This window comes from Prinia subflava (assembly GCF_021018805.1).
Source record: "Prinia subflava isolate CZ2003 ecotype Zambia chromosome W unlocalized genomic scaffold, Cam_Psub_1.2 scaffold_37_NEW, whole genome shotgun sequence".
Classification (NCBI taxonomy): domain Eukaryota; kingdom Metazoa; phylum Chordata; class Aves; order Passeriformes; family Cisticolidae; genus Prinia; species Prinia subflava.
The window spans coordinates 48,705-60,853 of NW_026960612.1; the positions used below are offsets into that span (position 1 = coordinate 48,705).

A 12,149-nucleotide genomic window follows, 5' to 3' on the forward strand; every position below is an offset into this window, starting at 1 on the left:
CATTGGCATTTATAACAGTACCCACATGGTGAACTGTATGTGAGGGTACCCAGGCGCCTGTAAAAGAATACTTTTGTTCTTATTGTCTCCTGATTGTCTATTTGTATTTTTTATTAAACTTCTAAAAATGGTACTGTTATAAATGCCAATACAATATTCCAATTAAAATAATTTGGTTTGTTAATCAAAAGATCGAATTACAGAATTTCGATAAACCCACCAACAGCGGAGATACTTGACAGTCTTTTTCCCGGGAAAATGCCAAGGGTGAACCTCGACACACAGAACCTGGCCGTCTGCTGTCTCCCCTTAGGTTCACAAATTTGCCCGGTTCGGGGCTGTTTTTATACATTTTATTCTGCCCTTGGCAATATTTCCCCATATTTCCCTTTGTTTCCCGGCTAGCTATTCAAATCCAAGGGTGTCTCCGCTAGGCTGAAAAGAGTTCTTTCTCTCAGTTCATATGTTAATGTCCAGTTTCTATAGATCCTCATGGCTGATGAATGGTCGAGATATGGATGATGATGCTTGATGCTCGGTGAGGGTGTCGGCTGGGGTGTTGATGGCCCTGCCGCCTCATCTTGATGGGTCTACTCCCGGTGCTTGAGGAGACTGCTGGTTTTCCCGTAAACCTTTTGTCTATTTCTGAATGTGTGCTTCTGGGGTGGTGCCTGCCTTTTCATAATTTGGTTTAACAAAATGTTACAAGGTATCCTGAAACTTATACTTTCATACAACACACATATATATACAGTTTTTATAGTTTTCAATTTATCATTAACCATAAGAACATGAATTAATCATTTCACATTTTTCACAGGTACTAAGTGAACCTCGTTTTTCACACACACACACCTTTCTTGGCTTTTCTTTTACGCTGTCAGCCGGCCACCGAGCACTACCAAGCTGCACCCCCAAGCCTCCCGCCGCAGCCGAGGGAGAGCAGCCCGGGCACAGCAGACGGGCTCCCGTGGCCGTGGGAAAGCGTCGCCGGCCCCGGGGGACGCGAGGGATGCGGGACGGGGGGTGTCCCACGGGGGCTGGCGGGGAATGGCGGTACCCTCCGCCCCGCCGCGTCCCGCGAACCGACCGACGAAGGCAGAAAAGACGTGTGGGGGGGGGGGGGGGCAAGAGAGCGGGGGTGGGAATCGCCAAAAGGCCGAAAGAACGTCAGCAGCCAGGAAAAAAGTCCCGCGCGGTCGAGAACGAGAACGGGGACGGTGACGGTGCTGGCGGCGCCCCCGCGCCGCGCGCTGGAGGGGGGGGGGGTGGGGCGCGGGGCGGGCGCCGACGTCAGGGCGCCGCGCGCATATTGATGCGGGGGCCCAGCCGCGCTTGCTAAGGAGCAGAAGGAAGCAAGATGGCGGCGCTGTAGGAGTGGGGAGCGCGGCGCCCGGGCTGTGCGCGCTGGATGTCGGCGAGGCTGAGGGACGCGGCAGAGGTCAGAGCGAGATACCCGCGCCGGCCGCCTTCCCCGCCCGGCACTGCCGGGAGGTGTCGTGGGGGAGCGCCGCGCCGCGCCACCGGGGGTCGGCGAGGAGGGGGCGCCGCTGTGGGTCCCCCAAGATAGCTGATTGACAGGGGTGGCGGGGGCGCCGCCGCCCCCTCCCCACGGGGCCGGACCCGGGCTTAGCCTCGCCGCCCCTCCCCGCGCCTTTGTCTGCGGATGGGGGACGGTGGCCGGAGGCGCCCCGGCTTTGTTCCGCTTCCCGGCCCCAGGCGGACACAAAGGCGGGCGCAGCCCGGGGAGAGGGGAGAGAGGCGGAGGGCTTGCGGGGCCTGGGGAGGGCGAGCAGACCGCGGTGCCGGGGGGCTCGGGAGGGAGAAGTGCGTGCGGGAGAGACGGGGGCTCGGAGCGAGGCCTCCCTTTTTCCGTGCAGTGATCCACACGCGTGTTTTGCCCGCGTTGCTAAACTCCGCCGTCGGGGCACAACGTGGCCAGGAGATGAAAAGGAGAGTCACTTTCCCGAGCGTGTTGCCCTAAAATAACGCTTTCGGCGAGGTCAGGCTCGTTCCCCGCCGGATGACAGACAAGAGCAGCAACCTCACCACGCCTGAGTCGGAAGCGCGGCAGTATGCGCTCGCTCCGCGGCGTTTATCGCCGTTAAATCACCGCCTTAGACACCAGCACTCTTTCTCGAGCCCAGAGTTAAAAGGGGACTTTTCGGCTCGCGGTTTGAGTGTTGGAAATTTAGCAGACTTTTCTGCTAAGTAATTTTCCTTTTCGGAGTGAGGTGAAGTGATGTGGTCTAGCGTGCTTTCATCGAAACGCTGCTGCCAAAGATCTCATCACAAGATTTGCTTTCCATGATGAGCGTTATGTGAATGTGCAGGCTTTGAGCAGTGATCGGCAGCTCTGAATATATGTTCAGAATCATTTTCTTTTCTTCCTTTCAATGTGAAGTTTAAGAGTTTCAGAGATGAGGAGATAACACTGTCCTTAGTGAAAGCAGGTCAGTGGGTGTTGGTTGTCGGCTAATGAGGCCGTTCTATTTGCGTGTTAATGGCAGGTTGACTTACTGCAGCAGGGGGTGAGTGCAGTCACACAGTCACTTGTGTATCTGCGTGTGTATTCCAGTGTGGCACTTTGGAGGTTGTAAAGTGCAAAACAGGACGTGGTTGCCGAGGATACTCAACAGGGAGATGTCAATGGTCAATAGTCATGTCTAAACTCGAGTTACAGGGGGATCTGATGGCTGTTGTTAACTCTCTGAAACAATGTACCCATCTTGGATTTTATCCCGCAGAAAACCAGCATTTGGAACCAATGAAAAAAAAAATCTTGGGCAGTATTTTGTCTCTCTCATGGAAAGCTTAGTATGAACCCTGCCAGGGAAGTCAGAAAACATTTAACTCTAGAAGCCAGGGTAAGGGGAGGAGGGAAAAAAGGGAAGCCAAAGATGTGGAAAACAACAATGTTTTAGTGGTGGGACTAAACTGCTGTTAACATGAGATGAAGAACTCAAAAGTCTTCTTTCAGTGGAAAGAGTTGTTACATTTTGGGAAGTGAGATTAAAAAACCCTTTGTGAATGCATCCAGGGAACCTCAGAAAGTGGTTTTATCTTGTCCATTCTGAACAAATCTTCAAAAGGAGACACTGAGGCACCTGAATCTACCGAATTATCACGGTTGGTAGTTAGGTTTTTAATGAGAAGTTTGGCATTGTGGTGATTCATTGTGGTGGCATTTAGCCAGGAAAACTGGTATTGTTTTGATATAGTGCACATGATCTTAGACTTTGGCATGTCAGCATTGTTTAAAGAACAAGAAACATGTGCTTGTTGCGGAGTTATTGAGTTATTATGATGGACAAATTTCCAAGGTCTTGTTGGTATCAGTGCTGCACTGGGTAGCAGAAATATGAGGTTGTAAATGTTTTGGCTTTTGCATGCAGAATTGGGAGAGCCTGTAGTTGCTGCTGGAATGGACATTTCAGCTGCCAAAGTTGAATGGGACTGTTCCTTCTTGCCCAAGCACTTTGGATGCTGCTGGCTTGTGTCTTCCACAGTGTTCCTTTAAATATTAACAGCTGGACAGCCCTAAAGAAAAGGGGAGAAAAAACCCTCATCATATTTTGGAACAAATCTGCTGCTTAAAAATCATGAAGGTCAGGTTGGATTGATGTTACTGACCCTGGTCAGGTTTACAGGGAGTGCCTCACTCCTAAGTTACTTGCATGGACCGTAGTGTTATTATCAGTGTGCCTAAGCAGTGACTTTAAATCCCTTGTTCCTTTTTGTTCCAAGTGGAAGATGTATTTCGTGTTTCCACAGGAGCCAAGTAAGGTCCCTTTTAAAAAGCTGACAATTTGTCAAGGTGGAATTCCAGAAGAGCGGTCAAATTTGGCTTGTCACAGCGAGTGACCCCTCTGCCTCTTACTGGGCTGCCGCACAATAGCTCTAAGCATGGTAGCAGCATCTGTAAGCCAGCTTCGCAACTGGAACTTGAAAGTGGTAGGACAAAGTTGCCAAATTTCAAGTAGAGTTGGTGGTTATCTTGGAAACTGTGCTGGAGAACACAACCACAAGTTATTTTGGTAAATAATATAGAGTATTTATTTAGTCCAGCTCTATGTTTGCTGTTAAGGCAGTCAGCCAGCAGCATTAAGTGTTGTGACATCATTTCGAAAGGCAATGTGCTGGTTCTGAAATTAAATGAGATGTACTATGATTCATTATTTAAAAAAAAAAAAAGCTGTAGGCTGAACAGAGATAAAGCATATGACTGCATCCTGGCTGAAAGCCAAAAAGAGGATTGTATGAATCAATCACGCTTGCAGCATTATTCCCATCCCTTACTTCATATGGCAGTGACTACCATCTTACTCATTTAGTGATATTCTGCAGCAGAAATATGCTTTTGAACACTGAACAAGTAACTACTAATGAGCTGCCATAGTTCTGGTTACTTTATCATCACTGCTTACATGCTCAATTTGCATGCCTCATCCCAATAATCTTAGGTAATAAAACCTTACAGATGGAAAGTACTGTGAGTAATCATCCCCTCAGTCACCCATTGAAAAGAAATCACTTCTGCCTTACCTTAGGGGTAGGTAAGTTTGCTTAAAAAAACCCTCTATATGTGTGTGTATGTATATAGAAAATCACCCATTTTGCCAAGGAACTCCTCAGTGGGTGGATGCAGAGATGGTGAGGTTAAGGAATAAAATTCTGACCCTCCAGCATCAGCTGGACTAAAACAGCTGATGACTGACCCAAAAAGGTTGTTTAGATTAAAATACTGGGAATGTGCCTTGCATTACATAGTAGGGAGGAAGAAGGTAGAGAAAAACAAGGTCTGAGAAATAGAAAGAGCAGCTAACTTAATTTACCCGCATATCTCACACTGTTCTTGAAATGAAGAAAAAAAATGTCCTAACTTATAGGTGGATCAGAAAGACATTTCTACTAGTTTTTCACAGTAAAGAAATTTAAATCTGAGGTCACTTTAAAGGCAATTGCCATGATTTGAAACATACTTTAACAAATAAAAGCCATAAAGATTTAGATTCCTGTCTGTCTTTTCAAGCAGGCTTGTTCAACTCTGTAAAACACTTTCCAGAATGCTGAATCATGTTAGTAACCTGAACAAAATTGAGGCTGTCTTTAAAAAGCAAAGTTTTCTGTGGAGGTGGGGATTTCAGGTTGCAATGTTGTTGCCTTGTAGTATACATATGGCAAGAAATCCCAGAAAGATTATTCTTACAGATAAATAAAAGCTTGCAGTATTTGACCTAATTCTTTGTGTGTGTGTTTTTCCTCTTACTAAAACAAAAATAAAAAATACAGGAGGCTTTTCTGTTGCAGTGTGGAAAGGAATAGAATAGGCTTGTTCTATGCTCAAGTTCAGCAAGAAAGGATAATCCAGCATTTTAAGCCTAATCAAGCACAAAATTTTGTTCAACCACAACAGACAGTTTCAAAGAAGTGAGCAGGTGAGTGTTTAGATAGCCAAGATAACCAGCTCAATAACCAAATTCCCCTTGGAAGTGTCTTCCCCAGGTACAGGGCAGTACCATCTGCACTCTGATTAAATACTATGACGCAATTTAGACAACATGAAATAATCTTCACGTGTTCTACCATTCTAGCATTACCTCTGACCTCAAATATATACCACATGTTTTCCCAGAATACAAATATTTATTGGTTTTACCAGATGTATGCATGGGAGAGGGGAAGTTTCCAGGTTTAAGTTGAATTTTTGCAGCTGTATAAAGAACATCTGCATTCTTTGCTCTACATAAGCTACCCTGTCCCTCAACTCATATTTCAATGACTAAAGTTTAAACAACTCTTCGTCTAATCTCCTTTCCAATAAGCCATCAGCAGTCCAAGTATGTGTTCCAGTGTCCTGGCATGAGCTACTCTAAATCACATCGTGTTGGGAAAGGATTTGGCTCCATTGTAGCGAAACCCTGGCTTACCAAGTGGTTAGGTTTAGGTCAGGAGGATGACCCTCCATGTGGTTGCATGCACGTGGTTTGAGTGTTTGCAAACACTGTCCCAGCATCCTCACCAGCTGCCTTGATGAAGCCAGTGAGGACAGAGTTCTAGGAATGTCCCCAGTCCTCACGGACAGCAGAGGAGGAAGAAAGAAAGAAAAAAAACTGCAGAGTTTTAAGAACACACATCATAGTTTGGGTTTTGGCTGAGCTTTCTGCATCTGTGTTGCATTCTAGACTGCTGGATCCTTTGTCGAACGCCGTTGTTTTTGTCCTCAGCGCTTGAGTGCAGTCTGGGCTGTGTTGACAGGTTTGTCTGGAACAAAGTATGAGATGGGGGTTAAGGGAATTGTTGCAAAGGTTTCAAATTATTTTTGTGCCCCTCCTCCCCTTTTAAAAATGTATAATTAATTCAAGTCCCAAAAGCTTTTATAATGAAACAGGTCTTTACAATATAAGAATCCCACTGTAAATGGTTATCTATTTTTTTCCCTTATAAAGCATGATTCACTGCCTGTTAGGATACTAGAACAATTCCCTTTTTAAAGAACAAGAAAGAAATCATGAATCCTACTAACTTTATGAGTAAAATCAAATAGTTGAAAGCCTTTATTACTTAATGAGACGTTGACACAAAGAGGCATTGCTTTTACCAAGGCACATTTTGGATCTCCATTAGATGTAAGAAGCTTGGTGGAAATTTCTGCATTTACCCAAGTGAATAATGCCACCAATCTGTTCCTAAAAAAAAAAGAGGGAAAAAAAAAAAAAAGGAGGGGGGAGAAGTGGTGTTAATTATTGGGGATGGCTTGCAGAGATGAAAATTTTGTGATTCTGTGAAAATGCACTGTAGCAGGTCAGAAGTACCCAACTGACAACGTGTTTCATGCTCTCCCCTGTGGACCTAAACCAAACCTGTCAGGCCAGTTCTGGTCTTCAGAGACACTTGAAGCCTATGCCCTGCGTGTGCTGTAGGACTTTATTATCAGAAGTTCTAACGCTCCTTATCCAGTTCCATGCACGTTTTTCAGATTTTCTTAGGCAGTTCTGCAGGAAGCACTCAGAACATTGTGCAAAGCACATTACTTGCTTTACAAAATGAATCCTAAGATCTGTTTTCTCCTCTTAGAGAGGAAGCAGTTTGTACAAATGCCTCTTCCATGTTCTTAATTTGTCTGGATGAGTCATAGTATTCGCTGTCATGCAATAGAGTAAGAAGGCTGATCATGGATCTTGTTATACACACGGCTTCTGCTAGCAGTTGTATGTTCACATTGGTTGCTCCCATTTTATGTTGATGTCTATTACAACACTGTAATTTTGTAATTACACTGCAGTGTTGTCTTCTCATTTGCAGGACAAAATGATTTGTGTTATATCCAGAATCTGCTTCTGTTTCAGTAAGCTCTTTACCATCTTTCTTTTTCTTTTCTGGCCTTTTTTTTATCTACAGTTCCCATTACTCTTGCACTAGCTGGGTAGCAGAAGGTGGCAACCAAGAGTAAAGCATGTGAGAGAATATGTGACAAAGGCATTCTTGAGTTTGTGCTGACTATTTGTTCCTTCTCTTGCCACTTCTAGTGCTGTTAGAGAGATCAAAGGGTAAACATTAACCCTGGGCCTGATTCTGGCAGGAGAGTTTTGCCCTTATCTTCTGTGTCCTTTAGTATCTTTCCAGATTTGTCCCTTCAAATGAAAGACAACTGTTCATGCAACACTCAGCCCCATTTCATGCCCCTGATGCTTTTTTTCATCTTTGTTTTATCTGTTTGTTCTTTCACTGCTACTTCACTTGTGTTTGAAGTCACATTCTTTGAAGTTATAAAATTTTTATACTTGCCAAAGGACACAAAACTCTTTCAGCTCTTATGTAAGCAAAAAGAAGAAAAGAATGATTGCATATTTTCTCTTGTGTGCAAGTAGCATTACTCTCCTGCTCACGGTAAAGTGAGGAAAATGAATGGTTGCAGTAAAAAAGGAGTTTCTACTGTTTTCCCAAAGTTAAAGACCACAGAAGTGAGGTATTTTCATGAAGCTTCAAGTGCATGTACAGCTTAATAAAAGGAATACCATTTATCCCTGAAAGAGAACATATGAAAGCTGACAAATACATGGGACTCACCTCTTCCTGAGATATGGAGCAGTGGTGGTATGTGTGCACACATATTACAGGTGTTAACATACTTTCTTTTCAGGAAGTATGTTTCCTCTGCAGTCCTTTGCTTGCTTTTCTATTTCAAGTTTGTTTGCCCAAAAAAACTGAAGTATTACTTAAATGGAAACACTAAAAATCAAAAACATGAAAGCTGAACAACTGGAAAGGGCAAGATTTAACACCTTAGTTTTGTGTATCTAGTAGACAGTTTGTGGGAAGGAAAATGTATGCTAGTGTGTTTCCCATTCCATGCACAGGTAGTTGCAAATGTACACATCACATACCTAGGAGCAAATGAAAATACAGACCAAATAGGCAAAAACACTCTTGATATTCATAAATATGAAAACTGCACAAAATAGAAGAATACAGCCTTTCAGTTCTCTGTTGTTTCTATGGTACTTTCTATACTTTACATGGAACATTTGTTTTCCTTAAATACGTTTAGACCTGTACTTTTCGCCTTCCCTGTAATCCTCAAAGCAGAGAAGCTTCTGTAGGTGTGAGAAAGCAGTAAGAAAACCAACAACTGTGCTGATCTGTTTTCTTTCTCTATTACTGTGTGTAGTGCTTGAGAAGTGAGAAACCAGGTAGGAAAATGCAGATTTCTATCTATTTTTCCACTGTGTCTATGTTGTACAGTTGACAATAAATGAAGTATAGGTGGCTTTTTTTTTCTCAATGTCAGCTGACTTGTGATTCTGCAAACTGCTATTTTCAGAAAGCCCTATTCATTTTTCTTGGGCTTGCCAAGCTATACCAGAGACGCTTGGAGCAGTGAAGCACTTAAGCACTTAGTCAGTCATATACTTTGTAGTACTGAAAAAAGAGAAAGTAGTTTCGGGGCTTTTTTTTTTTTTTTTGAGGGGACAGGGAGAAGAAATGGATGGAAAGACTACAGGTATAGAAGCTAAAAAACTAAGAAAAAACTAAGTTTTACTTAGAAACCCCAGCTTCTCAAAGCAGTTGCAAGTTAACGTGTATTTTGCTGTAAAATGTGGACTCTAGCTGATGAATAAGAAATTATGCTTCTGGAAGAGTGGGTCTAACTACTAACAGAATGGCGGCTGTTTTTTCTTGAAACAACAAGCTGGCTGGAGATATTTTGAGGGACAAGCTGGAGCATGAGTCTAATTCAGGATGGCAACTCTGATGCTTCTAAATATAAGGAGACTGGATTGAGTGAAATTAATTATTGCACATTAGGAGGCACCTCATATCCCAGCCACGAAACAGAATCCCACTGTGCTTGGGGCTGTACAAACATAAGCCATTTTTGTTCTGTCTTACTATTTAATTCTGTAAAAGAGGCAGAGAAAAAGGGTCTGGCAGCACACAAGGGGCCAGAGTGTTAGTAACTCTTGTTTATAGCAGAGACAGGCAGCTCCCTTTCAAAAAACTAAATATTTGGAGTAAATAAAGCAAAGCTGCTATTAGTGCCTGCTCTCTCTCTCTCTGTGTGTGTGTGTGTCAGAGGAGTTTCTAAGCAGCACCGCTGCAGCCTTTTCCCCAGGGTGCTGATGTTAATGAGCAGGCAAAACATGCAAAGAAGGAGAGAAAGGGTATAAAATTATTAAGCAACGACTGAGAGACAAAGCACACAGAGATCATGCAATGTGGTACAAACTCTGCTGGAGTCATTCATTTCTGTGCCTTTTTTTTCTTAACCCTAGAAGACCTACAGCAAAGCTGTGGTGTAGCTGGAAACTGAACCCATATCTCCTAAACCCCAGTGCTTTACCCATGATACCCTCCTTCCTGCGCATTCAGAAGTTTACTGATCATTTTCTCTGCTTACTAAGATAACAGAAGTATCAATTTTAAGAAACAGAAACTAGATGCTTTTCACTTTTTTTTAGAATTTGGTTTTCAGTAGCATTTTCTGTTGACTGACAACATGTTCTGTTTTTTGCTGCACAAACTTTCAGACCTCTACATCAGCAGTGCTTATCCAAAACAACTCAGCAAATTAAATAAATCTCCTCAGGGAAAAGAATGACTTTTTGTTCACTGCTTTGTGGCACTGTTTAAACCCTCCACTCCAAGTGAGAAAGGATGCTGGGAAGAATGTTATCTCCATTTTGCTGGCACTGTAGGTTTCTCCATGTACCTCCAAAGAAATAATTAAAATAACAATAATTAAAAGTAGTCGGTTGTGTCAGTTAATCACAGTGTGTGAAACAGTTATGACATTTCTATAAATAGGTATTCCAGTTAACTCTCTCTAATACCCTTGATCCTCCTATTCTTTCAGGCAAGATTTCCCACAGTCTGCAAGCCGTTCATGTACATCAGCTCCAATCTACTATACAATTCCCATTTCATCTGTTTTATCAATTAAAGGTTTGTCAGGGACCATGAACCTTCATGTTGACATCACACTTGGTAGCAGAGCTAAAAGGAGGGAAAAATACCAAAATAAAACCAGTTTTAATTTGTTGTCAGAAATCTCTCTGCTGGAGATGGGATGCACAAACCTGACATTAACCATAGCAGCATTCATAGCTTTCTATTCAAGAATCCGTCTTCATCTCCTAGACCTGAACTGGAGAGGGTAAGCTTTAGTGTCTCTGGCCTTTGAGAATTCCTTTGCTGTTGGTCATAGTCATAGCTCAGCCTGTCTGGTTACATAGTACATTTAACAAAGAGCCCACCCTATTTAACTTCAGCACATTCACAGATTTGTGATACAATCCATGATGAACTGCATTTGGAAATAAAATCCAATAGGTAATTTAGCTCGTGCAGCATCTCTGGATGCTGGCAGACACAGCTGACCGTGAAGGACAGATGGATTTTTCCCTGCCATGTTTAGAGAGACAACACCACTGCAAACTACTTTTAAAAAAGATGGAGCAGATCATTTGGACTCACCTCCCACAGTTGCTTCTCTCCCCACAGCAGTTTGGAGGTTCAGCCAGCCAAGCCCCACATGGCTCATGTGCACATGGCCATGCTGCTTACAAACACCCTCCTAGGTGTCCCCAGGCACCACTGGGTGCCACACTGCAGCTTGTGAGAGCTCCTGTTTTTCACTCACAGCCTTGGCTGCTTATAGCAGTTGTGGCTAAAGGCAGGGCTCTGATGGGCTGTGGAACCTGCTAACTTGTTCAGGTTTGCTCATTTTACTTTTAAGCAATATTCAGGCCAGGGGTTCAGAGCAAGATCATCCACAGTGAGTCAAAAATAGAAACTTCATTGCTCAATAGCGTAGTAGCACTGGAAAGCACTAGGTAAATGTACACACAACAGTGAGGAAGGTGCTTTTCTGCTTTCCAGAAACACTACTAAGGAATTGGATAACATTAACAGTAGGGCAGGATTTCAAAAAGCCTGTGGAAATGAATGAATGCTTTTATTCTTTTTCATTTCCCACTAACAAACCAGGGACGACTTCTTGTCCAGGTTTAAGAGATGGAGCTCAGCAAAATACAAGTAGTTCAGAGCAGCTAATATTTAAAACCAGAGTTGCATTATCACTTAAAGAAGACTGCCTTAGTTCTGCTTTGTTTTAGCAGGCCACTGGCGTGCAGTAAAAAAGAGGTTTGAACAGCTGTGTGTTGCAGCGTTTAATGGCCTCCCATAGCTGAGGCACAAAAAGACAAAGCCTGTTTTTTCCAGCTGCTCAGCTAAAATTGTATTCACTTACTTTTGCTACTCTCCTCACCAGTTCAGAGTTCAAGGACTCATATATCTACTGTACCGGGAGTTCAGATAACAAGATATAACTACATGGAGGGAAACAAACAGAAAAGTTGCTGTTCCTCAAAGACGAGCACTTTTTCTGTATTCGCTCTCCTGTTTTGTTTCGGGGTGTGCACAGTTTATTTTTCTCCTTTTGTTTTACTCTCTCTCCCTGCACCCTCTCCTGCTCACCCTCTGCTGCGTGCACACCCTCCTCTTCCAGCCGCCTCTCTGGCTTGCCTGGCTGAGAAGTGCAGACTCAGCAGAGACCGATAACACTTTAACTCTTTGTTCTATTCTCAGCTCTCCCAGGAAAGGTCAAAGCATATGAGACTTACATCTGCGCTTGAAACAGAGCCACT

At 43.5% G+C, this 12,149-nt stretch overlaps 1 protein-coding gene across 4 annotated transcripts in view; it reads left to right on the forward strand.

Moving 5' to 3' along the window:
* The first annotated feature begins 1,318 nt into the window (after window positions 1-1,318).
* The window catches only part of LOC134565159 (methylcytosine dioxygenase TET2-like), a 91,836-nt gene continuing 81,005 nt past the window's right edge, over window positions 1,319-12,149 (forward strand). For 3 of the 4 annotated variants that reach the window (XM_063424616.1, XM_063424617.1, XM_063424619.1), the window contains exon 1: window positions 1,319-1,441. In XM_063424616.1, the coding sequence (XP_063280686.1) occupies window positions 1,412-1,441 (30 nt within the window). In that variant the 5' untranslated portion in view covers window positions 1,319-1,411. The remainder of the gene's footprint in view (window positions 1,442-12,149) is intronic. The other variant, XM_063424618.1, reaches the window with a different exon arrangement.